At 48.7% G+C, this 24,883-nt stretch overlaps 1 protein-coding gene across 6 annotated transcripts in view; it reads right to left on the bottom strand.

Moving 5' to 3' along the window:
• TBL1X (transducin beta like 1 X-linked) overlaps positions 1-24,883 on the bottom strand; it is a 180,226-nt gene that overhangs the window by 28,831 nt on the left and 126,512 nt on the right. For all 6 annotated transcript variants that reach the window (XM_074324200.2, XM_074324201.2, XM_074324198.2 and 3 more), the window contains one exon: positions 17,905-18,012. In XM_074324200.2, coding sequence (XP_074180301.1) covers positions 17,905-17,962 — 58 coding nt within the window. In that variant the 5' untranslated portion in view covers positions 17,963-18,012. The remainder of the gene's footprint in view (positions 1-17,904; positions 18,013-24,883) is intronic.

The raw sequence follows: 24,883 nt of genomic DNA, 5'->3' as shown, positions 1-24,883 counted from the left end.
ACCTTACATTAGTTGCATTTCTTTGAATGCACCTATGCGTGGTCTCTAAACCAATGGTTTTTTTCAGTTCATTTGTTTTTAAGACTTTCTTCTTGATTTCTGGCCAGGTAGAGAACATGCCAGGAGCAGAGAGGCACACTGGGTGCTGACTTTCCTCCACCACAAAGGAACTGAGGCCCCGGGCCAGGCCACCTTATTTGGTTGGGCCTCCGTTTCCTTTCCTACGCTGTGGGGATAAAAATACCCCAAGGAGCTCACAGAGGAATCAGATGTGAGAGGAGCAGGACCACAGACACTTTGAATCTAGAGAGACGACCATAAACTAGTGGATACATCACTTTTCCACGTTTCCTCGCCCATGCAAGGAGCACACTGGACGAAGAGGTCGCCGGGGTACTTTCCCGTTCTGACATTCATTCCTGGTGGGACAGGGAGATGTCCATGGCATACGCGTGAGCACTTCCTCTTGGGCCCCAGCGGCCGGAGCTCTGCCATGTGCCAAGGTGTGGTGCCAGGTGCCATTTTCGGAGACTGGCACCTCCAGGCAGGATACTTCTCTTCGGGGCTGGCCCAACCTGCATCACCAGCGGACCAATCAGATCCCGAGGCTAATGAGCATATCCATTTGCAGATCGCCAGAGTGGTACAGCGCCTGAACCTTCTGTCTCTTCAGCTGTCCCACAGCTTTCAACCCACCCCTTCTCCCACTCGAGGGAGAGATCCGTAGCAACAAAGAACAGAATGTCAATGGCAGAGGTGGAAATACTCAGGACCGGCCCAATGGCAGGCGTGGACGTGTTAAACAGGAGGAGATGAAAGAGCCTGGTAGAATCTTGATGACAGACCCATGAGGGCAAAGCGTCAGTGTCCCCGTATCTACTCCTCAGCCAGCCTGGAGCCATGGCTGAAGCCAGCGGGCCTGCCACCTACTTAGTAAGTGGTGTCCGAGGATTTCTCAGTCGTGGCATCACGGACATTAGGGACTGATCATTTTTTTCTTTATGGGGGACGCTGCCCCGTGCATTGTACCATGTTTAGCAGCCACTAGATGCCACTAGTTTGCCTCCTCCCAGTCGTGACAACCAAACATGTCTCCAGATATTGTCTAACCGACCGGGGCACAGGTGAGAATCAATGACTTAGAGGGCCTAACCCCCTCAAAGGACACCATCCACAGGTCTCTTCTACTCACATTTCTGCTCGACTTTTACACACAATGTGTGGATTTTTGCCACTGAAAAGCAAGTCACCCTCTATATGCAACTGGTGACAGAATTCAGATGACACACGGTAATGCGGAATAACCAGATGAGGGGAAACTATTAATATTTCCGAGGAGAAAAGAAGGCATAATCATGATAAACTGGGAATGTCTTCAAATAAGCACTCCATTTTACATAAAGCATAAGATCTCTAAGACTAAATTCCTTTCCTTTTGCAATAAAAGCTGCTACAGTCACACAAGAAAGAAAGCAGTGTATACATGAATTTGAATCACCCAATGAGGCAATAAAAATAGATTTAAAACAAACCACATACATACTTTGTTTCCTGCAATTACGACACCGCTAAACTATACCTCTTTCACAAATGGCTTCACAAACCATTTGAGTTTTCCAGCGAACCATTTTGCCAAGTCTAATTCAACAGCAAAACCTGTTAAATTATCACCCACCTGCCCTCAGAGATATTGCTTATTTGGCAGAGAAAAGCAGGCGTGTAATGCTCGGGCAGCTGTGTGGTTGGTTTTGCTTCTTCAGCTGAAATAAATACCAAGGGCACCAATTCGCAGCATTAAAAGCAGAATCATTATTAAGTATTTAGTGGACATGCATACTTGGAATACTGATAGCTCTCCAAAGCCGACAGGTATGATATGTTTATTTCTAGTTGTCCAGATCAGGGGGAGGCAAACAGAGGCCCACTGCTTGTATTTGTAAATAAAGTTTTATTGGAACACAGCCACCGCCATGAGTTGAGATATTGTACGAAGACGGCTGTTTTTATGCTACAAGGGCAGAGTTGAGTGGTTGCAACAGAAAGAGTAGGAGGGTCCACCAAACTGAAGATATTCACTGTCAGCTTCTTTATAGGAAAAGTGTGCCAACCCCTGAATACACACATCCACACACAGATGCATGCATGCACGTAAATGGCACGGCCTCCCAGATGCCCTCTCTCATTTCTTTCAGCCATGGATGGTTAAGACAAACCCACTCCCCTGAGATGATGGTTGGGAGGTGGGGGCCTTTGAAGTGATTGGGTCATGAGGGCCAGGTCCTCATGAATGGCATTCGTGCCTTTGTAGAAGAGACCCCTGAGAGCGTCTCTGCCCTTTCTCCCATGGGAAGGTACACTGAAAAGATGGCCATCCGTGAACCAGACAGCAGGCTCTCACCAGACACCGAGTCTGCTGCCCCTTTCATCTCGGACTTCTCAGCCTCCAGAACTCTGAGAAATAAATGTTTGATGTGGATAAGCCACTCAGTCTGTGGGCCTGTGTTGTAGCAGCCCGAAGGCACTGAAACACGCTTCTCCTGTGTCTGGTTACCATGGTAACGACAACGGACCCTGACAGTCAGCCCGTGCTTCCTTTGTTATCACGCAGTAGCATACAAGCTTTACAGGTGCTACTCCATGTAACACAAAACTGTCACTGTAACTGCACAGAATCACCCCCGAAGAGCCTAGCACTCTTCTTCCTCAAATCGGTCAAGAGCCTGTAGGTCTGGGCAAGACCCCTGGCCTGAGTGTGGTCCTCAAGGCGCACATCTGCTTTCCTATAGGGTGACTCTGCTTATTCTGGTCTCGTGGTCAAGAACTGGGGTTCATGGTTCTCAAGCGAGGGTGATTCCTGCCCCCCCCCCCCCCGAAAGGCATTTGGCAATTTCTGGAAGTATTTTTGTTGTCACCATGATGTGTGTGTATGTATGTGACGTGCGTGCTACTGGCATCGAGTAGGTAGACGGATCTACTAGACCCGTGTTAAACATCGTGCAATGCGCAGGACAGCCTCTTACGACAAAGAATGAGCAGGCCAACATTTCTGTAGCACGAGGGTGAGAATCCCTGCTCCCGAATTGCCTTTTCCTCCACTGCTGACTCCTTATTCACAATCACGGCTGCAGCCAGGCATCTTCCCCCACAGAAGCCTTCTCTGTTCTCTCATAGGAAGTGACCACTCTCTTCCCGAGCTATCCTCATACAGCGGCACAGCGGGCAGCTTTCTCTTTATTCACGTGCATCTCCCAGCTCCTGAGAAAACGGAAGCTCCCTGAAGACAGCAGAGCATTTTGATCCACTTTATGGCACCCAGAGAACACCCCTCCTCTGTATAGCAGCTGGCCCGTAAGATGGATTAGAACAATGGGGAAGAGACACTCGGGATGCTGATATAAAGGGTGGCGAGAAACTGAATAACCCTCAGTCGTCACTATTTTCAGGACAAAAGACAATACAGAGGAGGATAAGAATTAAGGATTTAGGTACCACAGCACAGCAGAAGGAAAACAGGTTCCAGACACAGAGGACTATCGTATAAGCGACGGTCTCAAAGCAGCAGGGAGGGCTTTTGGCCGAGTGTACATACCTGAACAGAAAACTATGACATTATTTGAGAATAACAATAACTAATACAAAGGAAATCAAGTACTAACTACACATATCGGCACTTTTATGAATTAGCTGACAGCGGTGCCAACCACCTAGGAGTTTGGCTAGTAAGTCGATGTTACAGATGGGGAAACCGAGTCACAGAGCAGGAACATGAATTCTCTGAGGGCACACAGCCAGGAAGTGGCCCACTGACCCCAGAGTCCATGCTCTCCACCCATATACCACCGAAACTGGTTTAGAAATTTCTAAATGATTCCAATGGCATCCTTTTAAAAGAAGAAAAAGATCATTTAACCAGTAACACCATTTACCTTAGGTTTTCCAGCAAAACAAGTTGCAAATAATAAGGTGTACGTTGCAGAAACGAGCCTGAGTGCTTTCTGTATTAAAAATCAAACAAAGATGAATTGTATCTTTCGACGACACTCACGTCAGGAGAGCTGTGTGGGGAATCAGAGAAGACAGACACAGTCAGGTGGTGATGGAGAAATGTGGTTTGGTTCTGCTCGCGTACTGAGAGAGCACGCCTCAGCGGGCGCCTTCCTCTTATTGGGGGACAGTGTGTTTCTCCAGGGCCCATCAGCTCCAAGTCGTTGTCCTTCAGTCTAGTTGTGGAAGCCACAGCTGAGCTCCAAGTCCAGTTGCCGTTTGCAATGTTAATTACAGGGGGCGCAGCCCATCATCCCATGCAGGAATTGAACCGACCACCTTGTTAAGAGCTCGCGCTCTAACCAAATGAGCCATCCGGCCGCCCGTCCGGCAGCTCATTGTCTTCAATCCAGTTGTGGAGGGCACAGCTCAGTGTCCCATGTGGGAATCGAACCGGCAACCCTGTTGTTCAGAGCTCACGCTCTAACCAACTGAGCCATCTGGCCGCCCCTCCAAGGTCTCCTTTTCAATTCTAACGTTCTATGTAGAGAGAATAAAGGACCTCATTGTCCCAAACAAACTCACAGGATTTTAATTTACAAGGGTGACTGAGTGATGACACAGCAAGGTCAGTGCCCTAGAGAGAAGACTCGGTCACTTACAGTCCCTCAGAGAAGGGGACACGTCACGCCCCGCGTGGCCACAAGAAGCTTTATCACATGCAGGAACCAGGAAGCCGCGAGAGCAGGAAAGAGGAACTGGGGAACTGGGAGTAGTTCCTCATGAACACAACCGAGGCGGAATCGCCGGGTGGGGACGTCCCCGATTGGACAGGAAGTGAAAGCACACGTTAACGCCTGTGGTTGGGAGGTCTGTAATATGATTTTCGCGCGCCCGCCAAAGCCGCCTGGTGGCAAAGAACGTGGCTGTGGGCATGGCCCTCTGATTCATGGATGCCCAACAGCCCTGGGTTAACGCACGCATCCCACCTAACTGGCTCCAGAGAAAGCATGTGACAAGAGAGTCATTCTGAAAACAAAACCGTGGACTAATTGATACACAGCGCTTCCTTTGTTTCTGCAAATATCGACGTTCCAGCAACAGCCACTGTGGAGTTGGTTCAGCTTTTCCTCTGTCAGTATTTCCTGGCTCATCGTGGCTCTTGCAACAGAACTGCAGCGGCCTGGAAACATGCCCACATTCCACGCAGGGTGGGGACAGGGGTGACACGAGGTGGTGGGGGTGGGGGGGGTGCTGATAAAAATAAAAATGGAAGGGAGCCCAAGGGTAATGAAGTGGTGGCTGGGCCAAATAAATCAAACCCAGGAAGACACTCGCACACGTAGTTAGAAGCGGTCAATGAGTAAGAACTCATACCCTCATCTTTGGGGACGAATTCACTACCGCTCCACTTCTTTTGGGACGTGATGGGTTAGTCTCATCAGAGGATTATGTTTTGTGCCCGAGAAACACGTGCTGAGAATGCTTTTCGATTTCGCAGTCTGACTCAACGCACACGTTCATATCAGCTTCACATTTCAAGGTGTTTATATATAAAACAATTAATAAATAAAAATCCTCAAGACCTAGTCCTCACCTTCTCTCCTAATTCCCTGACACTTGGCTCCAGGAAGCTGTGCTGTGGGAACGTTTCATGTACTGCAGACCTGTTCTCGATGACCCGCCATCAGTTAGAATTTAGTGCAAATGGAACGGCTCTGGCTGGCACCCAAAAGAAATACCAGAAGGACCTCGTTAAAATAGGGTTTCACTTTTAACATCTGGCCTGGACCCCAAGGGTGGCGGCAGAGTACAGCTTGGATGACTGCTGGCTATCGCAGATCGCCTGCTGCTGCCAAGGCTTTTACTGTGCTCTAAATATGGGAAACATCCAGGCGGGGAAAGCATTAGTCAGGTTATAAAGGAAGGTTGCTACTTCCTCCTGGGCCCACAGCTGGCGGGGCTGAGGCAGCTCCCGGGGGGCCCGGCGGGAAGGCTGCTGTCCTTGAAATGCTCACAGAGCCAGAGGAGAAACCACAGCTCCAGCCGGGTAGCTGGCCACTCGGAAAAGCTGGGCCTGGAGGAGCCTCCTTCTGGCCTTCCAGCCCCGCCCTCCCCTCCCCGTTTTGAACCCGCGTGAATTTTGGATTTGATCTTTGGAAATTGGGAAATAGAAGCATGAATGCTAAACTGGACATGACCACGGATGGCATCGTGAAAAGTTACAGTAACAAAGTAACAGAGAATTTTGGGAGACACAGAGAAAGCAATTTGGAACCTAAAGGATAGAACTCACATACTATGTACGCGGCACAAGTGCCGCTCTCCTATCGGGAAGCTTCCTCCACTCCCTTTTCTCTAGAGAATTTCCGGGATGCAAGAATTCTGTGTCCCTGTTCTTTTGTACCTGATACAACACGAGCATTTTCCCAGGTTGCTAATGCGTTTGGAGAGCCACCATCGTGGTTGATTCTCCATTTTCACCGAGCAGGTGAAGTCATCCTGTACTCACAATGCCTTCACATTTCCTTTCCAACACGAAGCGAGGGCTTCTAAGGGGACACGGTTCACGTGTTTCAGCTTGGCATGAATCTGCGGCCAATCCAAGTTTCCAGTACTTTCTTCTCCTCCCTCCCATCAAGTCTCCCTGTCCCTTCCACCAAGGTGGCCTTTTCTCCCTAAACACCCTGGGACGTTGCTGTGCGTCAGCGAGTTCACTCATGCTCTTCATTTGGGGAAAATCAGCCTTCCTTCCCTTATCCATCCTTCCAAGCCCAGCATCCCGGCAGTGTGAGCACTCAACGGACAAGCCATCGACAGACATTTCTGGAACTAAACGTCATGTCCACTGCTTTATTCTGGGACTTCAAGGATTCCCCCCTGGCATCCAGACCTCTGATGGGACCCCCCCAAATAATTTCAGGGTGCGGGGGGTGGAGGCAAATTCCTTAAAATTGAACAGTGACTTCTTTCCATGTGTATCATGCAAATACAAGTCATAGACACACGGGTACATTTAAGAAAAAGTCACTGCTTCAACTTAAGGAAAACTATTAATCAACATGAATAAAATACTGCAGGTATATACAAATACACACCGGCCTGAGGTTGGGAAATAGGAGACCAGACAGTGGGAGGGCAAAGGAAGAAGGCGGGATGGACACTTGCTGTTCCCACCTGGTCCCAGGTTACCTGGAGGAGAGGACTCCCCGTACTCTATGAAGAATCTCGGACAGGGGTCTGCAAACTACATATATATTCGCGTATCTGGCCATTGCCTGTTTTGTAAATACGGTACCAATGGAACAGAGCTACTCATTTTTCTACGTATTTTCCATGGCTGCGTCTTTGCGACAAAGGCAGGCACGAGCAGTGGTGACGGAGACTAAAACAGTTACCATCCTCCTGGCCCTTTACAGAGAGTTGCTTCCACCCTGATACAGGGCAGAGACCCGGGCTCGGAGGGTGTCTTACGGGAGCGGTTTTGGATTCCCCAACTGGTTTTCCGAGGCCAGCATAACCCTAATACTCAGACCTGACAAGGACACCCGAAAAGGAACCTCATGGCCCAGCTCGTCTTGGTAAGAGAACTGCAAACACACCAGACACCGTATTAACAAACGGAATTTCAGCGATATGGAAAAGGACAGAAAGTCCGGGCCAACTAGTGCTGTTTATTCCAGGAATGTCAGAAAATAAATCACCGATTTCACCACATTAACAGAGGCATGATACACCGTGCAAGAGAGGAACCTCGGAGAGCTGGCCCATGCTGAAGTCCAGCTCTGTGAGTTCCCGGCCGTGTGACTCAGGCACAGGTCTGTCACCTGTAAATGGCGCATGCAGCTGTGTCTCCATCCTATGCGTTAACAGCTTTACCTGTGAAGACTTCGAATCATGGCTGGTACACAGCAAGTGCCCCAAAAATGTGAGCGACAGTAAATCCTCACTGAACGTCCTCCACAGGCTCTGCGACCTCAGGCAAAATGATGTCTGTACCCTGACATTGGAACCCGTTTTACTCCAGGCTCAGTGACATGAACAAGAAAATTAAGTTGCAGGGGTACCTCATGACCATTGTAACCACAGGACATTACTGGGGACCTGCTGTACTGTCTGACAACACAGCAGTGGCAGAGGGGACAGAGTGACAATACCAAGGGAAGGATCGAGCCGATGGCGATGTGAGGCCGAGAAGACTGAAGGTGAAGGGAGTAGAAAAGATCCTAGAGAAGAAATGCTTGAACGTGATTCTGCTGTTTTTATATTAAACCCGGATAACACAGGACTTTGGGGGAAAAGACAGTGTGCTGTGTGTGACCGGCCGTCTGGAAGGAAGGGAGGGAGTCAAGTCGGCAGGAAATAAAATATAAAGGCTGGAGACTTTTAAGGTCACATTTGAATTTCAGAGCAGGCAGGTCTTACATGAAATGGTGCATGAACTCAAAACAGGCCCCTTGGTAAGTGGCGATTTCATCTTAGCTGAAAAAGGAAACCCAAACCATCGCAGACCCAGCCGTATCACCAACTTTTAAAGTGGGACGGGACAGACTAAGCCGTAAGGGCATCTTCCACAGGATCTAGTCTTTGTTGTTTGATGTTAACACCAATGGAAATTGTGTGGCTCTATTGCATAAGACATTTCTAAACAACTGCAACTCAGAAACACTCAAGTGATTTTCAAGTGATTTTCACTCTAATTGTATTCCCCCCCCCCAACAAATTAACGAGCACAAGAATGGTAAATCTTGACGTTTAGCTTTCACACACATACAAATTACAACGGTACACTTAGCAAAGCTCGCACACCCAAAAATGCGGGGGAACCAGGGTCGTCGGGATGGCTGTGACATCTGGGACTTATGACCTGGCATCGTATCCATGACTCTATATTGCTACTCTAAGTGGTTATAATCAAACCGAAAGAACAGTTTAGGAAAACACTCTTTCTGAATGAAGAGTTCGTTTGCAACGAGCACCCTTACAGGAGGGTTTGTAATGAAACAATTCACTGAGTACAGGTTCGTTTATAGCACCAGGCAGGGGAGCATACGCTGAGGACCAGAACCTTGCAGGTTGCTCTGCAGAGGGAACGGAGACGCCATCCGTTGGTGGACGGCCGTGAATTACTGATGCCCAAAGCTAGCTGGGGGGGTGTCTTATTCTTGTCCATGACAATAGCGTGGGACTCACGTTCTCCAGCTACTTACCCACCCTTGCATTTTTAAAAGTTATTTTTTAAAATGGAAGAGCAACATACACACACGTGCACCAGTGATAGCTACACAATCAACACCCAGATTTACACTTGGACCGGGACCGGGTGCATGTGGACAGCCACGTACTCTCCAAGTTCTCCTTCTGTCCCCCTTAGCAGGAGCTGACCCCCAATAAAACCCCTGGATGTCACCACTTCACACCTGCCACTTCACATGATGCTGGGAGAAGGAAGCACCTCCATGTAATTGCCCCGGGAGGGGACTCCTGCAGCGAATGTGTGGTTTCTTCTGGGCTCCCGCTGTTCCCTTTGCTGATTTTAACCTGCATTCCCCAGCTTTACTGAGCTACAATTGATATAACATTGTGTACGGTTAAGCTGTACAACGTGACGTGACGACCTGACTACATGTAGCTTCTGCAAAACGATTGCCACAATTAAGCCAACAACTCCATCAGCTCACAGAGTTACCTTTTCTGCGGTGAGAACATTTGAGATCTACTCTCTTAGCAACTTTCAAGGATACACGATACTACTCTTAGCTGGTCACTGTGTTGTGCGTTACAACATGTAGCTTTCTGCTGTAACCCACTGCGAGGGTAACAGTTGCCCAGTCCTGACTCTTTGTAGCAAATCATTGAGCCTGAGGGGCTCAGGGACCCTGCCACACCGCCACGAATGTGCTGCTCGCAGCTACTGGAAATGACACGTCACTGTTTCACGTGACTTTAAAGGTGCTTTCAGCCTCCAGTTAGGTGGACAGACTCTTCAGGGCTTCCTTATTTATTATTTGACGAAACTAATATTTTCCTGTATAATTTGTAAAGCAAACGGCTACCATTACCTCAGAGAAGGGCTTGCCTGACTGTCTCATACAGATTCTCTTTGGAAACAGGAACACACATTAGCATTGTAAAAGAGCCGCTGCAGTCAAAATATATTTTTAGAGACTCAGCTGAACAATAAGCCCTGAACTTTTGTTTAAATTAAGATAGCTGAACCATTAAAATGACTTCCCGAATCCGTGGCAACGTGTCTTGCATGAGAAGGCATTCCACGGTCCTAGGAAACACAGCGGAGCCTGCTGGGTAATTCGTCAGCTGCTGGGATTGCAGTGGGCAAAGCCCATTTTGGTAGACGCAATTATTCACCAATATTAAGTGTACCACCCCTCTCCTGTTATCTAACCTCCTCACTGGAAGAAGAAGAAAAAAATTAGATGGAAAGTCTGCTTCTCCCTATTATTTTATTATCTGCAGGAGAATGCTTTTGGCAGACCTCCCTTCCTCGAGGGGAAAAATACCCTGGAAAATTTAATAAAAACAGGGACTGCGTTTTGCTCACCGTTAAAGTCTGTTCGAGTTTTGCAGTGGAAGGAAGCAAAATGCAGCCCACGAGGAAGATAAAGGGTGAAGAAATGAGAAGCTCATGAAAACTCCCACTGATCAATAAAAACTCGTTGCAAGAAAAACACATCCTACAACTAAGGGGTCTGAATCGGTGCTTCTCAGCGGGGGGTTTCTGCCACTCCGTGTGTGATGACCTCCACAGGGGAAGGCAAAGAACACCCCAAACTTCCCTTCTGCGGGGACACCCACCCCGCCCCAGCCCCTGGCAGCCATTTCTACAGTGTTCTCATCTTCGGAGCGTTGTACAAATGGAGCCACACAGCACGTGGTCTTTTGACATCGGCTTGTTGCACCCGGCACATGTCTCTGGAGACTCATCCCGGTTATGGCGTGTCTCGACAGTTCCTTCCTTTTATTGCTGAGCTTGCAGCCAGGCATGGATGCATCACAGTTTGTTTAGCCAAGTACCCCCGGAAGGACATTTGGACGTTCCCAGTACCCTGCTATTACAAACAAAGCTGCCATTTTCTGTACTGTTTCAAAAGATAACCAGGTTTTGTCAGACCCTGATCTACCTCACACAGGAAGCCCGGTGTGTGTGAAGGACGTATCCCAACCACTACACAGTTCTATTAAAAAGCCTAAATGGGATACAACGTTCCTAGGAATTCAGCTGGTTCCTTCTCTTCTTTCTAAGACTAATTGCCCAAACTCTGAACTAATCTATACACATAACTTTTTACCTATAATACTGTGATTGGTAAAAATAAAAACAAAATAAAAAAAGTCGCAAACTACATACGACATAAACGTGCCATTTTAATCATTAAGTACAGTCACGTTGTTGTGTAACCACCCCCACCCCCATCTCCAGGCCTTTTCCACCTTCCCACACCGAAACTGTCCTCGTTAAACCACGACTCCCCACCCCCTGGCAGCCACCATTCCACTTTCTGTCCCTATAAATTAGACCAGTCCAGGTGCCTCATATAAGTGGGATCACGCCGTACTTGTCCTTCTGTGACTGGCTGATGTCACCGAGCACAATGCCCTGAGGTTCATCCATGCAGTGGCACGTAGCACGACGCCCTCCCTTTATAAGGCTGAGGGACATTCCATCACGTGGAACGTGTTTATCTGTTGCATTTATCCATTCATCCGTCCGTGGACAGCTGGGTGGCTTCCACTGGGGTTTATTTTTTAAGAGCATTTTACTGCCCACCCCCCCAAAGCTGAAGCTCATCTCTGAAGGAAGGGGGCACCCCTTTTCCATGACCTTCTCCAACACATCACCCCTCTTACTATCGCAGCTCTGAGCTGACGAGCCGGGGACAGAAAGGACACTCAGTACAAACTGCTCAATCTTTGTCGGGCGGAGCTTCTAATACAACGAAACCAGGAGGGTAACGGTGATTTTTGACAACTGACAGCCCCCTGCTCAAAAGTCACCAATGACCGAGGGCCTCAGGGAAGTGTCTGTTCTACTGATGGACAATCCAAACTGGCAGGATTTACAAAGCACTTTCATGGGCCCCACGTCACCGGGTGCCTTTTCGGAGGGAAACTGTTTACCCTCTACGTCTGATAAACAATGTGATGTTTCCTTGGAAACTCTTGGCAGTGACTGGGATCCCTCAGCCCTATACTCACTCTTACAGGGACCTCCGCCAGTTCACCCCTGGCCGCCGGGCGCCCTCTTATCAAAGCAGGTTTCTTTCCCATCTGGTCCCAGGAGGCGGCTGCACTGACATGTATGACTTTTAAACTGCTAGATATTCCTCCCGGGAAGTAAACCCTGAGTGTATTTTGAATAGGAACAATCTCTTAGCTCTGCACCTGGGCTTGGCTGTGCAGACAAAAAGCCACCCAAATCCAACCCTAACTCTGCTGCCCTAACCACACAGGAAATTAGAAAAGAGCATCACAGGGCACAGAGGTATATACCTGGCCAGGAGATCTTGTGACTGTCTCTTGTCACAGAAACTCCTCGAGACGAATGAGAAATGTCCTCTAAGTTCTGTTTTAAATCTCGACAGTCGGGATACATAACAATTCACTCTCTTCCTTATTTGCAAGGATGGTATGTAACAAAACTGCGTGTACATTACGTGAAGCACAGGACACGTGTCTAATTCTACCCAGCAAGTCAGGTTTAGGAAAACAGCACCCGTCCAACGTGAAGACTTTAATTTTTGAAAGCCACTGATGCCGCTCTCAGAGTAACGTATATATGGTCATGTGAATGGAAGCAATAAATACGTCTAATAAATTGGCCTCTCAACCACGCATCACGGCCAATCAGAAAATACATTCCAGCGTATAAGGAGTTTACAATCACACTCAGAGGGCTTTAAATCCTCACGGTGAAGAAAGAAGTTCATCATCCTGCCAATTTGTGATAGAGGACAAATGAGTTTTGACCACCTATTGCTATGCTAAGCTCCTTTTATTATTTTAAAATGTTTGCAATGACAGCTATCAGGGACACACAGCCTGGTAACATACGTGCGCCTGACAAAAATCAGCGGAACTCAGTTTGTCACTTGCCTTCTTTTTCATCGTTCCAGTCAGCACCTGCCTGTTCTCCGAGGTGGGCTGTCGGTCACAGAAGCCGAGGTGGGACGATGCTTCCCCAGATTTCTGAAGACCTGAGTACCTGGGGTGGGTGGGCAAGTGCTGGGCGTTTCAGCATCTGCCCTACCTTGGGTCCCACCAGCAGGAGCTCTGCCATCTGTCCAGAATCCTGCACAGATGGGCACACATGTGCCCAGAAGCTCGGTCTTATCCACAGGAGGGCCGGCCGGCTGCAGAGTTTTCTATTTTTACGCCGAAAGTTGCACTGCTGAAGGAGACAGTGGGCCGATGGGTCTCTCTCACTCAGCAGTCCTGGGCAAAAGTCACGGCTGGCGGACACTGGGACCCCATGCGGGACCCAGAAGGCTAATTTTAAACCTGAAGAGGAAGCGTAAAGCTTCGTCCATATCCTGTAGATACATCTGCCGGGGCTAATGGCCTTTTACCTACTTTCCAATACGCTCGGTGCTATGAGCACAAATTGGTTCTGCAACTCAAACCAGAGCTACAAACCACCAATGTTTACGGAGCGCTGCCCGGTGAGATGGAAAAGCATGTGGTGACTTCTGATACAATGAAACCTACACTGACACACCACCCAGCAATCCCACTCCCAGACATCGACCCAAGAGAAACAAAAACCTGTGTTCACAGAGAAAACCTGGACACACATGTTTCCAGTAGCTTTAGTTGCAATCGTCAAAACCTGGAAACAACTCAAATGTTCTCCCACAAGAGAATGGACAGTCAACTTCCACGTATCCTTAAAACGGAATCCTATTGAGCAATAAAGCACTACAGTGGTTCCCTCCTTACCCGCAGGGGACACATTCCGAGACCCCCAGTGGCTGCCTGAAACCGCAGATAGTACCAAGCCCGACACGTACTGTGTTTTGTCCTATATGTACATGCCCATGAGAAAGTTTAATTTATAAATTAGGCACAACAATAAAACAACAATGAAAATAAAACATTAGGTTGGTGCAAAAGTAACTGCGGTTTAAAGGGTTAAAAATAATTGCCAAAACCATAATTACATTTGCACCAACCTAATGGAACTACTTTAACAATAGAACGTAATAAAAGTTACGTGAATGCTCTCTCTCTCTCTCTCAAAACATCTTACTCTACTATTATGTACACGCAGCATGGATATGCTGAACAAAGGGGTATTTCACGCCCCGCTCAGGAGGGCAAGAGATTTCATCACGTTACTCAGAACGGTGCACCATTTAACACTGACCAGTGGTTTCCTTCTGGAATTTTCCATTTAAGAGTTTCAGACCGCGGTTGACAGTGGGTGACTGAAACCCCGGAAAGCAAAACCGCGGATAAGGGACTACTCTATATGGTTGGGTGAAGGCCATGGCAGAACCCACGGCGATCTGAATTCTGCCTCTTGGGGGGGCCGAGGAATGAAATAAGTCCATTGTTGAGATCCTTTCCTGAGACTAACGCGACGCGATGTGACTGCCGTAACACTCAGGAAAGTGCTGCCTTCAGCGAGCGTGCCCTGCCTTTGCTGAGACAGCGAGTGTTCCACGGTGAGTCTCTCAGTCGTAGCCGCAGGCATCATAGCCGAGACAAGTGCTGTGTGGCGTGAATAGAGACTCAGGAGGACTCAGGAGGACCGACAGGAACGGCATTCGCTGGCGCCTGAGCAGAGAAGCAGGGCTCCCTCCCTGCTCAGGTGGCTGGGACCAGGGACGCCTGTGGTTCCACACAACTTGTCCCTCCCCGCACCCAGGACGGTGGGGTGGACGTTCTGGGTCTACCCTGGTTGGCGAGGCGGAGAGCAGATCTGTCTCCCTCACTGCCAGGTCACCACCCACCCGCCGTCTCCCTTTTCCATCTCCACTGCCTTCTCCACACAACGTAACGACTAAAGTCAGACGTGACGACACAGAGCCTATTGGCACCTTCCAGCGGAGAAAGCCAGATGGGGAGAAATCAGGCGCCCATCACCTGCCGGGATCCAGGTCTTGTTGTTAATGATTGTGATGGTGGTGAAGGGGAGAACACACGGGCCTGAAGAGCACCCATGATCAGGGGATGTGTTTTCCATCTTTGAGCCAGAAAAGAGACTGACAGACTGGGAGAAGGTATTCCTTGCCCTGGGTGGGAGCTCAGTAGCTACGGTACCAAAGCCTTAGGATTTGAGACAGATGTATCAAACCACCCCCAAACGCACACTGAAAACATGAGGCATTTGTTCTTTCCCTTCTCCTCTGGCAAATGTCCGTGTGGGGAACTCAATTCCAGGGGAACACTCAACGTAGAGGAAAGCGTCGTCATCTCTTCCTTAATCCCAGCTCCACACATGGGGTCGTACCCTCAGGAGTCTGACAAACACGGTGCGGAGTTCAGCAGACGTACATAAAATCTACACTGATGAAATTCTATACTTTGTCGCCTCCCCACTGTTCTCCTCAGTCTCCTGGTTACAGAAACTGTCAACAAACAGAAGACAAACGTTACCCAACACCAAGTAAGGAAGTCTGGCCTTTCTGGGGGATGGATGCCGAGTTCTGTGTTTATTCAAAGAGGCTAGTAAACTCGCGCCCCGGGGCCCCAGGGCACAGCCACCGGCAGAACCCTAGCGAAGCTGTGCTCTCGCCCCCTTTATGTATCCTGAGGTTCACAACCATGGGCACCACCATTTCACCTCGCGATCTGTTCCCACATGTTGAGTGTGCTTCTGCCTTCGTTTTATCTTCGTGCGGAGCTGTTGGTACACGGAAAGTGTCTCGAATTCAGTGTCCTGAGTCCGCACGGGGGTGGATGTTTCATGAGCAAACATCGCCGGGCCTTTGTCAGTTCTGTGACAGGACAGGACCTGTGCTCTGGGGAAGCAACGTCCTCCGTTTCCCAGGTGAGGGTACGACAGCACTGGAAGCCATTCCCGATTTACAATTCTGTGTATCAATTTCTTGTACTGTGTGGTGGCAACAGCTAATCCCAACGACCTAATCTCTAGGTAGAACGAATATGCACTTTCCTACATTCGGGTCCCAGGTGACGGAGATCCAGGCTTGGAGGGGGAGAGGTGTTTGTTCATCACGTGCGACCTGCCCAATGTATTTTGCCACTTTTGCTCAGGTTGAACACTTCTCGCAGCGAAGGTGAGGTTCCAACGGAGAAAATGACCTGTTTAAGGCTCAGAGCTCCAGCCTTTCGGTCTGGCTGCCCCACCTGACCCTTCTACGTAGACTCACAAAGAGCCCAAACCCCGGCTGGTTGACCCCCAATCCCAGCACATGCATCTTTGGGAGGTGGGACCTGGAAATTGGTTTCTTTCTTGACAAACCAAGTTGCAGAATATGTACAATACGACACCAAGTGTACAAAGCTTAAACACATTATTACGGGTTCCATCATGTTGTCCCTCCCTCCAAATTCAGTTGAGGTCCTACCCCCAGCACATCTCAGCATGTGCCTTCATAGGGAAACAGAGTCTCACTGCAGATGGAATCAGTTAAGATGAGGTCACACCGGAGAACGATGGGCCCCAATCCGATACAACAGCGTCTTTACAAAAAGAAGAAATTTGATAAATTGGGGCGGACATTCATGCACACAGGAGAACGCCCTGTGAAGATGAAGGCTGATACGGGGTGGGGGTGGGGGTGGGGGTGGGGGGACGGGGGATGTAGCTACAAGCCCAGGAACGCCAGCAAACCACCAGGAGCTGAGGGAGAGGCATGGAAAAGAACCCCTCACAGCCTTCGGGAAGAACCAACCCTGCCCACACCTTGATTTCGGACTTCCAGCCTCCAGAACGATGAGACCGCGTAACTCTGTTTAAGCCACCCCAGGCTGTGGTACTTTGTCACAGCAGCCCCAGGAAACTAGTACACCTTTACGTGACAGTGCTCAGAAAACCATCCCTGTGCAGCAAATGCATGGGGATAAAAACCACTAAATGCAGGAAAGAAGGCATAACCGAGGAGTCAGACAGGAGACGGCCCCAGGGAGTCGACGACAGGGGTCCCCACTGCACCGGCAATGGCTCACTTCTTAAGGTTGGGCGGATAGTTGGGTACAAGGACATTTCTTCACTAATGTCATTTCGCGCATCTCAAATGAAATGCTTTCCGGTTTTAAAAGTTAAAAAAGGAGTCCTCACTTTAGAAATTAACATAAAATTAACTAAGGGAAGAAACAAAGCATTAAGAGCCAAGACTTTTAACACAGCGCCCACAGGCAATTCTGTAAACTGGGCTTAGGCACCGCTGTTGGGGCAGCCCTAATACTGTATCACGGGGACCTGAAGGCTCAGGATGTCACAGGACTCGTGTGAGGAGTCCTGCTCGTCTGTGACAAACTCAGGCCAGACCCCTGGCTCCATGGCACCTTCAGTCCCCTCCCGTCACTGCTCCCTACGGCAGCAGCTGCTAAACACAAGGTGCATTCTGTCACAACAGGAAATACGCGCTTCGCCCGTACCATAAAGGAAACGCTTGGTCACAATCAAAAGTATTGGAAGAAACCAGAACTAATCCTAAGTTTTAGAAAATTGGGTAGGGCCCATGTGGGGGGCGGGTGGAGGACGCTCAGTAAATCAGGTCCTCAATCTAAGAGGTTCCTGTCTACACCCCAGTCCGTAAACACCCTCCTTCATGCCACCCCAGGCACGAGGTGGCCCCAGAACCTTCTCCCCAACCCCTCGTCCTTTGCTCTTCTTTTTCTAGAGCATGGTTTTTCCACCAACGGTTGGTGGCCGTGTAGCGCAGCACATTGAAGGACAGTTTCCTGTGGACAGAAAAGCAGCCCTCTTACCTGACTCCTGGAGATAGCGATACACCAGGAAATTCACCTCGTCACTGGTTATGCTCATCTTAGCCTCACCTCGCGGCGATGAGGTCTTGACAAAGCGGGAGCCACCGTCTGGGAGAAAGGCGAGAGGAAAAAGCAGAGAGTTTTCAAATACTGCCCATGTATGTTCTTTTCCTGCTTTCTTTTTGAGACGGTAGAGAAAAAACGACCGCGATGTTATACCCACAAAGGTAATTCATGCCTGATTCGTGTTATAGTGTGTGATCGCATGATTACATAAACATTTTGCAATTACACACACACACACACACACACACACACACACACATACAAAAACCATACATCCCGGTGAAACGTTTCCCCCAAAATAAGACACACTGGTGTGTTTTATAAGGCTGGGACACAGTCAGGCACAAACCCTACTGAAGACGATAAAATTCAGGGGCAACAGGAAACCGAAATAAACGCTGACTTTTCATTCAATAAACATCACACGCGTACACGTTCAGATCACACTGTGCTCGGAAACGAGCTTGAATGGACTCGTGCAGCCTACGACGGGAAGTTTAGACATCTGTCCATCCAGACAGATGGAGATCATTGAGTGGACCAGCAGTCATGTCAGCAGGACACCTTTCACTCGTACGAGTTTAAATGACACCCTCGACGGTCACTCCACCGTTCGGGCATAGAACAGAACTGCAAAGGACGCAGACGTCGGCGAGGACCTCCGTAACTGTATATGTCCCCTTGCCATCATTCGATACATAGGCCAGGTCTCAGGAAGCCACAGCAAGGAAGTACAGCACCTCCATGTTTTGTATTTTGCTTCGGTCTGGCTGGGGCTTCGAGGACCTGGAAGGCAGGTGGAAACTCGGGGTGGCGGGGATACGACGGTGAGAAGTATGGGAGCCCCTGTGTCTGAGGCAGCCAGGAAGGCAGTGATTTTCTTCCCTGTGACCCTGGTTAGACATAGGCACAAAGAGAACACTGGTCAGTGCAAGAGGAGACCTCTGTACACAAGACAAATCAGGGTACAACAGCCCAGTGCCAACAACCAAGAACGGCCAGAGTCTTTCCGTCATGTCACCAACCCCAAGCACTTTGGGCTGCGAGGGACCTGTGTTCCGAGTCCATGTACTACATTTTCAGCATCTTCATCGGTAGCAAAACTTTGATCATTGAATGAGAATTAAGTGTGTATTTGTTTAGAAAAAGATAAAAGGACAAAGTATGGATTCAAGCTGGCTGTTGTAAGGGATACACCCTACACCTACCACGCTGAGTCCCACCCTGTGGTAAGTGTGTGGGCAGGACTCGTGACTTGCTTCTATCCCGTAGGACATGTCAAAAGAGGTGGATGCCCCTTCCTCAGTGAGGTGACATTCTGTGGCCAAGAGCAGATGTCACTCCCGTAATGATTAGACATTATATAAGACTTTCTTAGTGGACTGGGGGGGGTGAGATTCTCCTGCTGGTCTTGGAGATGAAAGCTGCCACCACATGAACTGTCCAGGGAGCTAGGAGGCAGCCTCGAGGGTTCAGTGAGCCCCAGTCCTCCAACGGAAATTATGCCAACGTGAACTTGGGAGGCCCCCCACCCAGGGTCCAAATAAGGATGCAACCCAGCCAGCACCTTGACTCCCTGCTCGTGACGCCTGAGCCAAGGACGCAGCTAAGCCGCGCCTACACTCCTGACCCAGGGTAACTGCGAGGTAATAAATGTGTTGCTTCCAGATGCTGTGATTTATGAGAACTGGGTAGGCGGCAATGGGTTCACTAATAGTTGCCTCGTGGTTCATTCCAGTTCTCACTTCGTAGTCCTAACAAGGTTTTATTGTGTAGTTACCAGACTTCTCCCACTCCAGAACTCTTATCTTCTTTACTTAATGTGGTGATAGTTCTGTACTTTTGTATACATCAAAAGGAACATTTGACAGTCAAAATACAAACGTGGGCTGAAATTTCTGCTTAAACTCTGGGGGGGTTCACGTGTAAGACAGCATTAGAAAAACACTAGAGACTCAATAAAAAGCTACGAAATCAGAGCATCACCAGATGCAAAAAAACACCCCACATTATTTAAGCGGGGAGAAAGTACACAACAAAAAACATACGACAGAATACCGACGCTCTAAGCAGACATTTGGTGATGTCAGGTGCTACACTGATGATGACAACTGAGTTGGAGAAACAAATTTAGAATTTTGGGCTCTCTCTTCAGTGAATAATGGGGCCACTGGGAGGTGGCAAGCTCAGGAGGGTGGGGCCCCCATGAAAGGGATGAATGTCCTTATAAAGGAAACCCCAGGGAGCATTCCCTCTTTCTGCCATGTGCCGACACGTGAGAAGAGGGCCTCCACGAATCAGGAAGCAGACCCTCCCCACACACTGAATCTGCAGGTGCCTTGCTCTTGGACTTCCAGCCTCTAGAACTGTGAGAAACACACGTCTGCTGTTTAAGCCATGCAGTCTGGGGTACTGTTGTCATAGGCAGTCTGAACTGACTCAGACACAACCCGTTTGGCTTTTATTCTGTCATGTCGGGAATCTAGAAATAGTACAATTTAACTAACAGGGTCTCTCAGCCTCGGTCCCGTGGACATTGGGGCTGGATGATTCTGTTATGGGGCTGTCCTGGTTAGCAGTACTTCTGGCCTCTACTAGATGCCAGGACAATGTCCCCCCACCCCCGTCAGTTGTGGTGATCAACAAAGCTGATTGCCAAATGCTCCAAATTGCCAAAAGTGCCGCTGGCTGAGAACCACCGCTGCAGAGGACGAATAAGCATTCTACGTCTGACATGAATGGCCTTTATAAAGCTAAAAGGTAACGTGGAGCTAGCCCACAGACGCCTCGTAATGAAACGGCTGAGCTACAGAAATCGATTATTTCAAAGCACCAGAGAGCCGACTTTTTCAAATCATCTACGTAAAATCGTTCTACAACACACTCAGCATTTTCTTAAGAAAATTGAACGCTGGTTTTTGTCTTTTCTGCATCCAGAGCTTTCTTGTTGTTTTCTAACACGAAGTGTCCCGATACATACAGACGCTATGCCTGTCCCAAGCCTGGTACCCAGTCCCACCCCACGATGGAATACACTCGGGCGTCTGTGCGTATGTTCCCACAGGGCTATGGAGAACGAGAATACAAGATCCTCCAGCTCTGTATGCATTAGCCCTTCGCCAAGTGGGAACGCTTCTATTTAAGCTCTGGCTCTGCTTTCTGAGCGGAGATTCATTTTCTGTCTAAATTTATAAGTTAGAACCCAAGGATCAGAATCCTTGCCCCAGCGTCCGAGCCATGCACTCGATGCTGCTGGTGGTTGTTTTGCGGGTCAATTTTACTTCGTTGACTCAAATGAGTAGAACCGCTAATCTTCAGTCGGCAAAAAGTGCAGTTTTAGACAAACCTCGCCAAAATCGACTCATAAGGTTGGGAAATAGTTACCTATCCTCTTTCCTGCAGGACGAGACCTACACTTCACAGAAAGACGTTAGAAGAAAACCCTGTTTTTTTTTGTTTTGTTTCTTTTTTGTTGTTGTTTTTTCAATCAGGGTTTTCGGTTGTTGCTGCACAATTTCACGTCAAGAAATGTGTTGGCATTAGACTGGTATTTCAGAGTTCGGCGGCTGCGGGGAGCTCTCTCGTTGGTGGGGGGACAATCCTGAACACAGAATTTCTGGTTTGGGTGACAGGGAAGACATTTTGTGCCACTCCTGTCACCGCCCTGTCTGAGGCAGTCTAAAGGAAGACGAGGGAAAGCGGTCTGTCCTCGCCCTCTCCACTGGGAAAACCAGTAATCACTTCAAGATCAGGAGATTCCCCGTCAAACCCCTCCACTCCTGCCTTTGTTTTGAGACGAACTGGCTCTAAATGATGGAAGCAAAGCCCGGGAACACCAGCGAGGCAGGTGCCACACAACACGCTCAGCAACAGGAAAGCCAGGGTTCTCCACAGCACAGCGACGCGGATTTACGTTTTGTTTACCTCTCACTGCGGTAACGACACACAACACGTAATTTACCACCATCAACCACCTTTAGGGTGCAGCTGAGTGGCATTAGCACATTCAGTGTTGTGCCACCCTCCATCTCCAGGACTTTCTCACTACACCACACAGGAACTCTGTCCCCGTGAAACACTAGGTCCCATTCCTCCCCGCCAGCCCCTCACACCCACTCTTCTATCTACTTCTGTCCATAAGAATCTGACTCCTCTAGACACAGGTACCTCCCAAGCCTGCTTTTTAATTTAGCCCCTTCCTGTCAAGAAAATGGAACGACCTTGAACGAAAGAGAGGTTGGCTTTAAGGAAAAGACACGGCATGCCAAGGCCACACGACATTCTCTTCGGCTCTCGTGACCCCATTGGGTCCCCTTTACCTGCTGACGGTTTCCAGAGCCACTCGGCAACCACCTGCCTCAGACAAGCCACTGTACTTGACCGACATGCCCCAGGACAATTCCCGGGGACCCGTGCTCCCCAGTCCCTGTTATAAAAGCCATTCCCTGCACTCGCCACCTCAGCCAAAAATAACAATCCCACAGTAACGAGAGAGGGTAAGCCTGCCACCCCTCACCTCACGTTTGGTTCCTGTACCGAAGACTCAGATCTTTGCAATGAGGCCACAGGTAAAGTCTTTGAGATGGGGAGGCTGACTGACCTGCTTTGAGGCGTTCTGAGATTACAAATCATGCCACAGCTCCAACCCTTGCAGTGTACGTTATTAAAATATTATCAACATGGTGTAGTATTTCCTACAAGCACCTCTTCAGAAACAAAAGCTCTGTGACAAGAACGAGAAGCCTCCACAGTGACGAGAGTCAGCTCCTCACGGCGGAGAAGCACACGTGGGTCCTAACCTGGTATTTACTGGAAAATGTGTGCATACGCTTTGGCCTACTTTTCCCATGTTTAAGGAAAATGAGGTATGAAGAGATGACAGAAAAAATGAGCACCTGCTATGTTCAAGGCATGGTGTTTGGCCGTACTACCGTGGTTCCCCGAAAATAAGACCTAGCTGGACCATCAGCTCTAATGCGTCTTTTGGAGCAAAAATTAATATAAGACATGATTTATGTTATATTACATTAAATTATACTATATTATATTATATTACCAGGTCTTTTATTATATTACATTATATTACATTATACAAGACCGGGTCTTATATTAATTTTTGCTCCAAAAGACACATTAGAGTGGATGGTCCGGCTAGTTCTTATTTTCGGGGACACACGGCAGGAATTAAACATTCTCTGTCTCTGTATCTCTCTCTGTCTCTGTCTCTGTCTCTCTCTCTCTCTCACACACACACACACACACACACACACACACACTCACAGTACAAGAATGACTTTGACCTTAAAGGGGTACCAAGTGTGCCCCTGGGCTCAGGGCAGGAATCCTGCCCCTGGGCTAAGGTTCGAAGTGAAATGCCATCAGTGTCCATCCTGAATTGGCCTGTGTCCTCTCTGCCAAGAAAGATTTTAATGGAAACAGGATGTGGGGCTTTGAAATGCCTGTGCTGGCTGCAACAGAATTAGGGTAAAAAATGGGGGACTCAGGGGGTCACGTGGCTCAGAAGCAGACAGCCTGATCTCTCAACGTATTTCCGTCCCCTTCAGGCTCCAGACTGGAGGGCAAGTTCTGTCACTCAGTTTTGTCATCTCCAAATTGAGGATAATAAGGGCTCCTCTATGTGGCAGAGGTTGGGAGGGTTAAAGCCTTTTATATGTCCCCCAGAGCAGGCCCCCAAGCGCAGTAGTGACCCAGGACGAGCTAGTTACCTAGTATTCCTACTCAGTCAACAGCACGCATCCCAAAGAGCGACCTAAAAGCGCCTTCTGGAGGGGTGAACGGAACAAACCACCTTCGCCCAAATCCACCCAATGCTGGTCTTCCCAGAATAGTTAATCAGTGATTTTCAAACACGCAAGCAGCACTTAACCAGCCCATCAAGGAGAGCAGTCTCCCCGCAGCGGCTGAGGGTGGGTACGCATTTTCTAGCAGGCAGGGCTGCAGACGCGCCTTGTGGTCTAACACCTCGCTGGTTTCCGGAACGCCGTCCCAGCCCAGCTCGAGTTCTGAGAAGTCCTATGGACGCTTCCTGCCTCTCCACTTCTAAAATGAAAGACACACCTTTTGCGGCCCTGGTAGACCCTTCTCTGCCTCAAACAGAAGGCAAAAACAAAACAAACAAACAAACAAAGCCGCACAGCTTTCTAATCAGTGCAATTGTGTTTACGTGCTTGCCTGACCCAGTTTTGATTCGAGACACCTTCCATTAGAGTTGATGCGACAGCTCGGACTTAAAGACTGCACACAAAAAGAACATCCGACCATTGTGACTTCAAGCCACATGCTGAAGAAGATGAGTGCAGGCTGATGTGGCATGGCTGGGGTTGTCCCTCGAAAGTATTCCAACATAAACAATGATTTGGGGTTAAAGCTGTCAAGAGACGAAGGGAAAGTTATTTATAGCATGTCTCCTCTTTATGATTTCATTTCAAGGTGGCAAAAGCTCCCATTCACCACGGTTCCCTTGGCAAAAGAGTTCGAAATTTAGTCACCAGAGAAAGATTGTTGAACAGTTCCATTTTCCTTAGCATATACTTATAGGATGTCATATGCTATCATTCTCTGGGAAGGGAGAGGACGGCTCCCAAACAACAGAAACGTAATTGCCCGTTACTTATCTTAAAAGATACAAGCACAAGCGCTTACCGGGGAGTTGGCACTGGTATAGACAGAAAGGGCAAGTCAGTTACTTGCCTATGGGAGAGTTTCTCGTTCTGACAGACTGAGAGGGGTACACTTGGATGAAAGGGAGGGCAAAAATGGGGCTGATTCCATAGTATTTGACAGGAAAAAAGTTTCTCTTTTAGTGAGTTGCCCCATTATGAAATGTTTTCGTAAAATCTCTTAAACTGGCCCTCTGTATCTCTAGGGATGGAAGAAAGTTTGTCTGGATTCT

The sequence above is a fragment of the Rhinolophus sinicus genome, chromosome 18 (genome assembly GCF_057876585.1).
Source record: "Rhinolophus sinicus isolate RSI-liver-muscle chromosome 18, RSI-T2T, whole genome shotgun sequence".
Taxonomy (NCBI): domain Eukaryota; kingdom Metazoa; phylum Chordata; class Mammalia; order Chiroptera; family Rhinolophidae; genus Rhinolophus; species Rhinolophus sinicus.
This window is presented reverse-complemented; position numbering and strand designations above follow the sequence as displayed.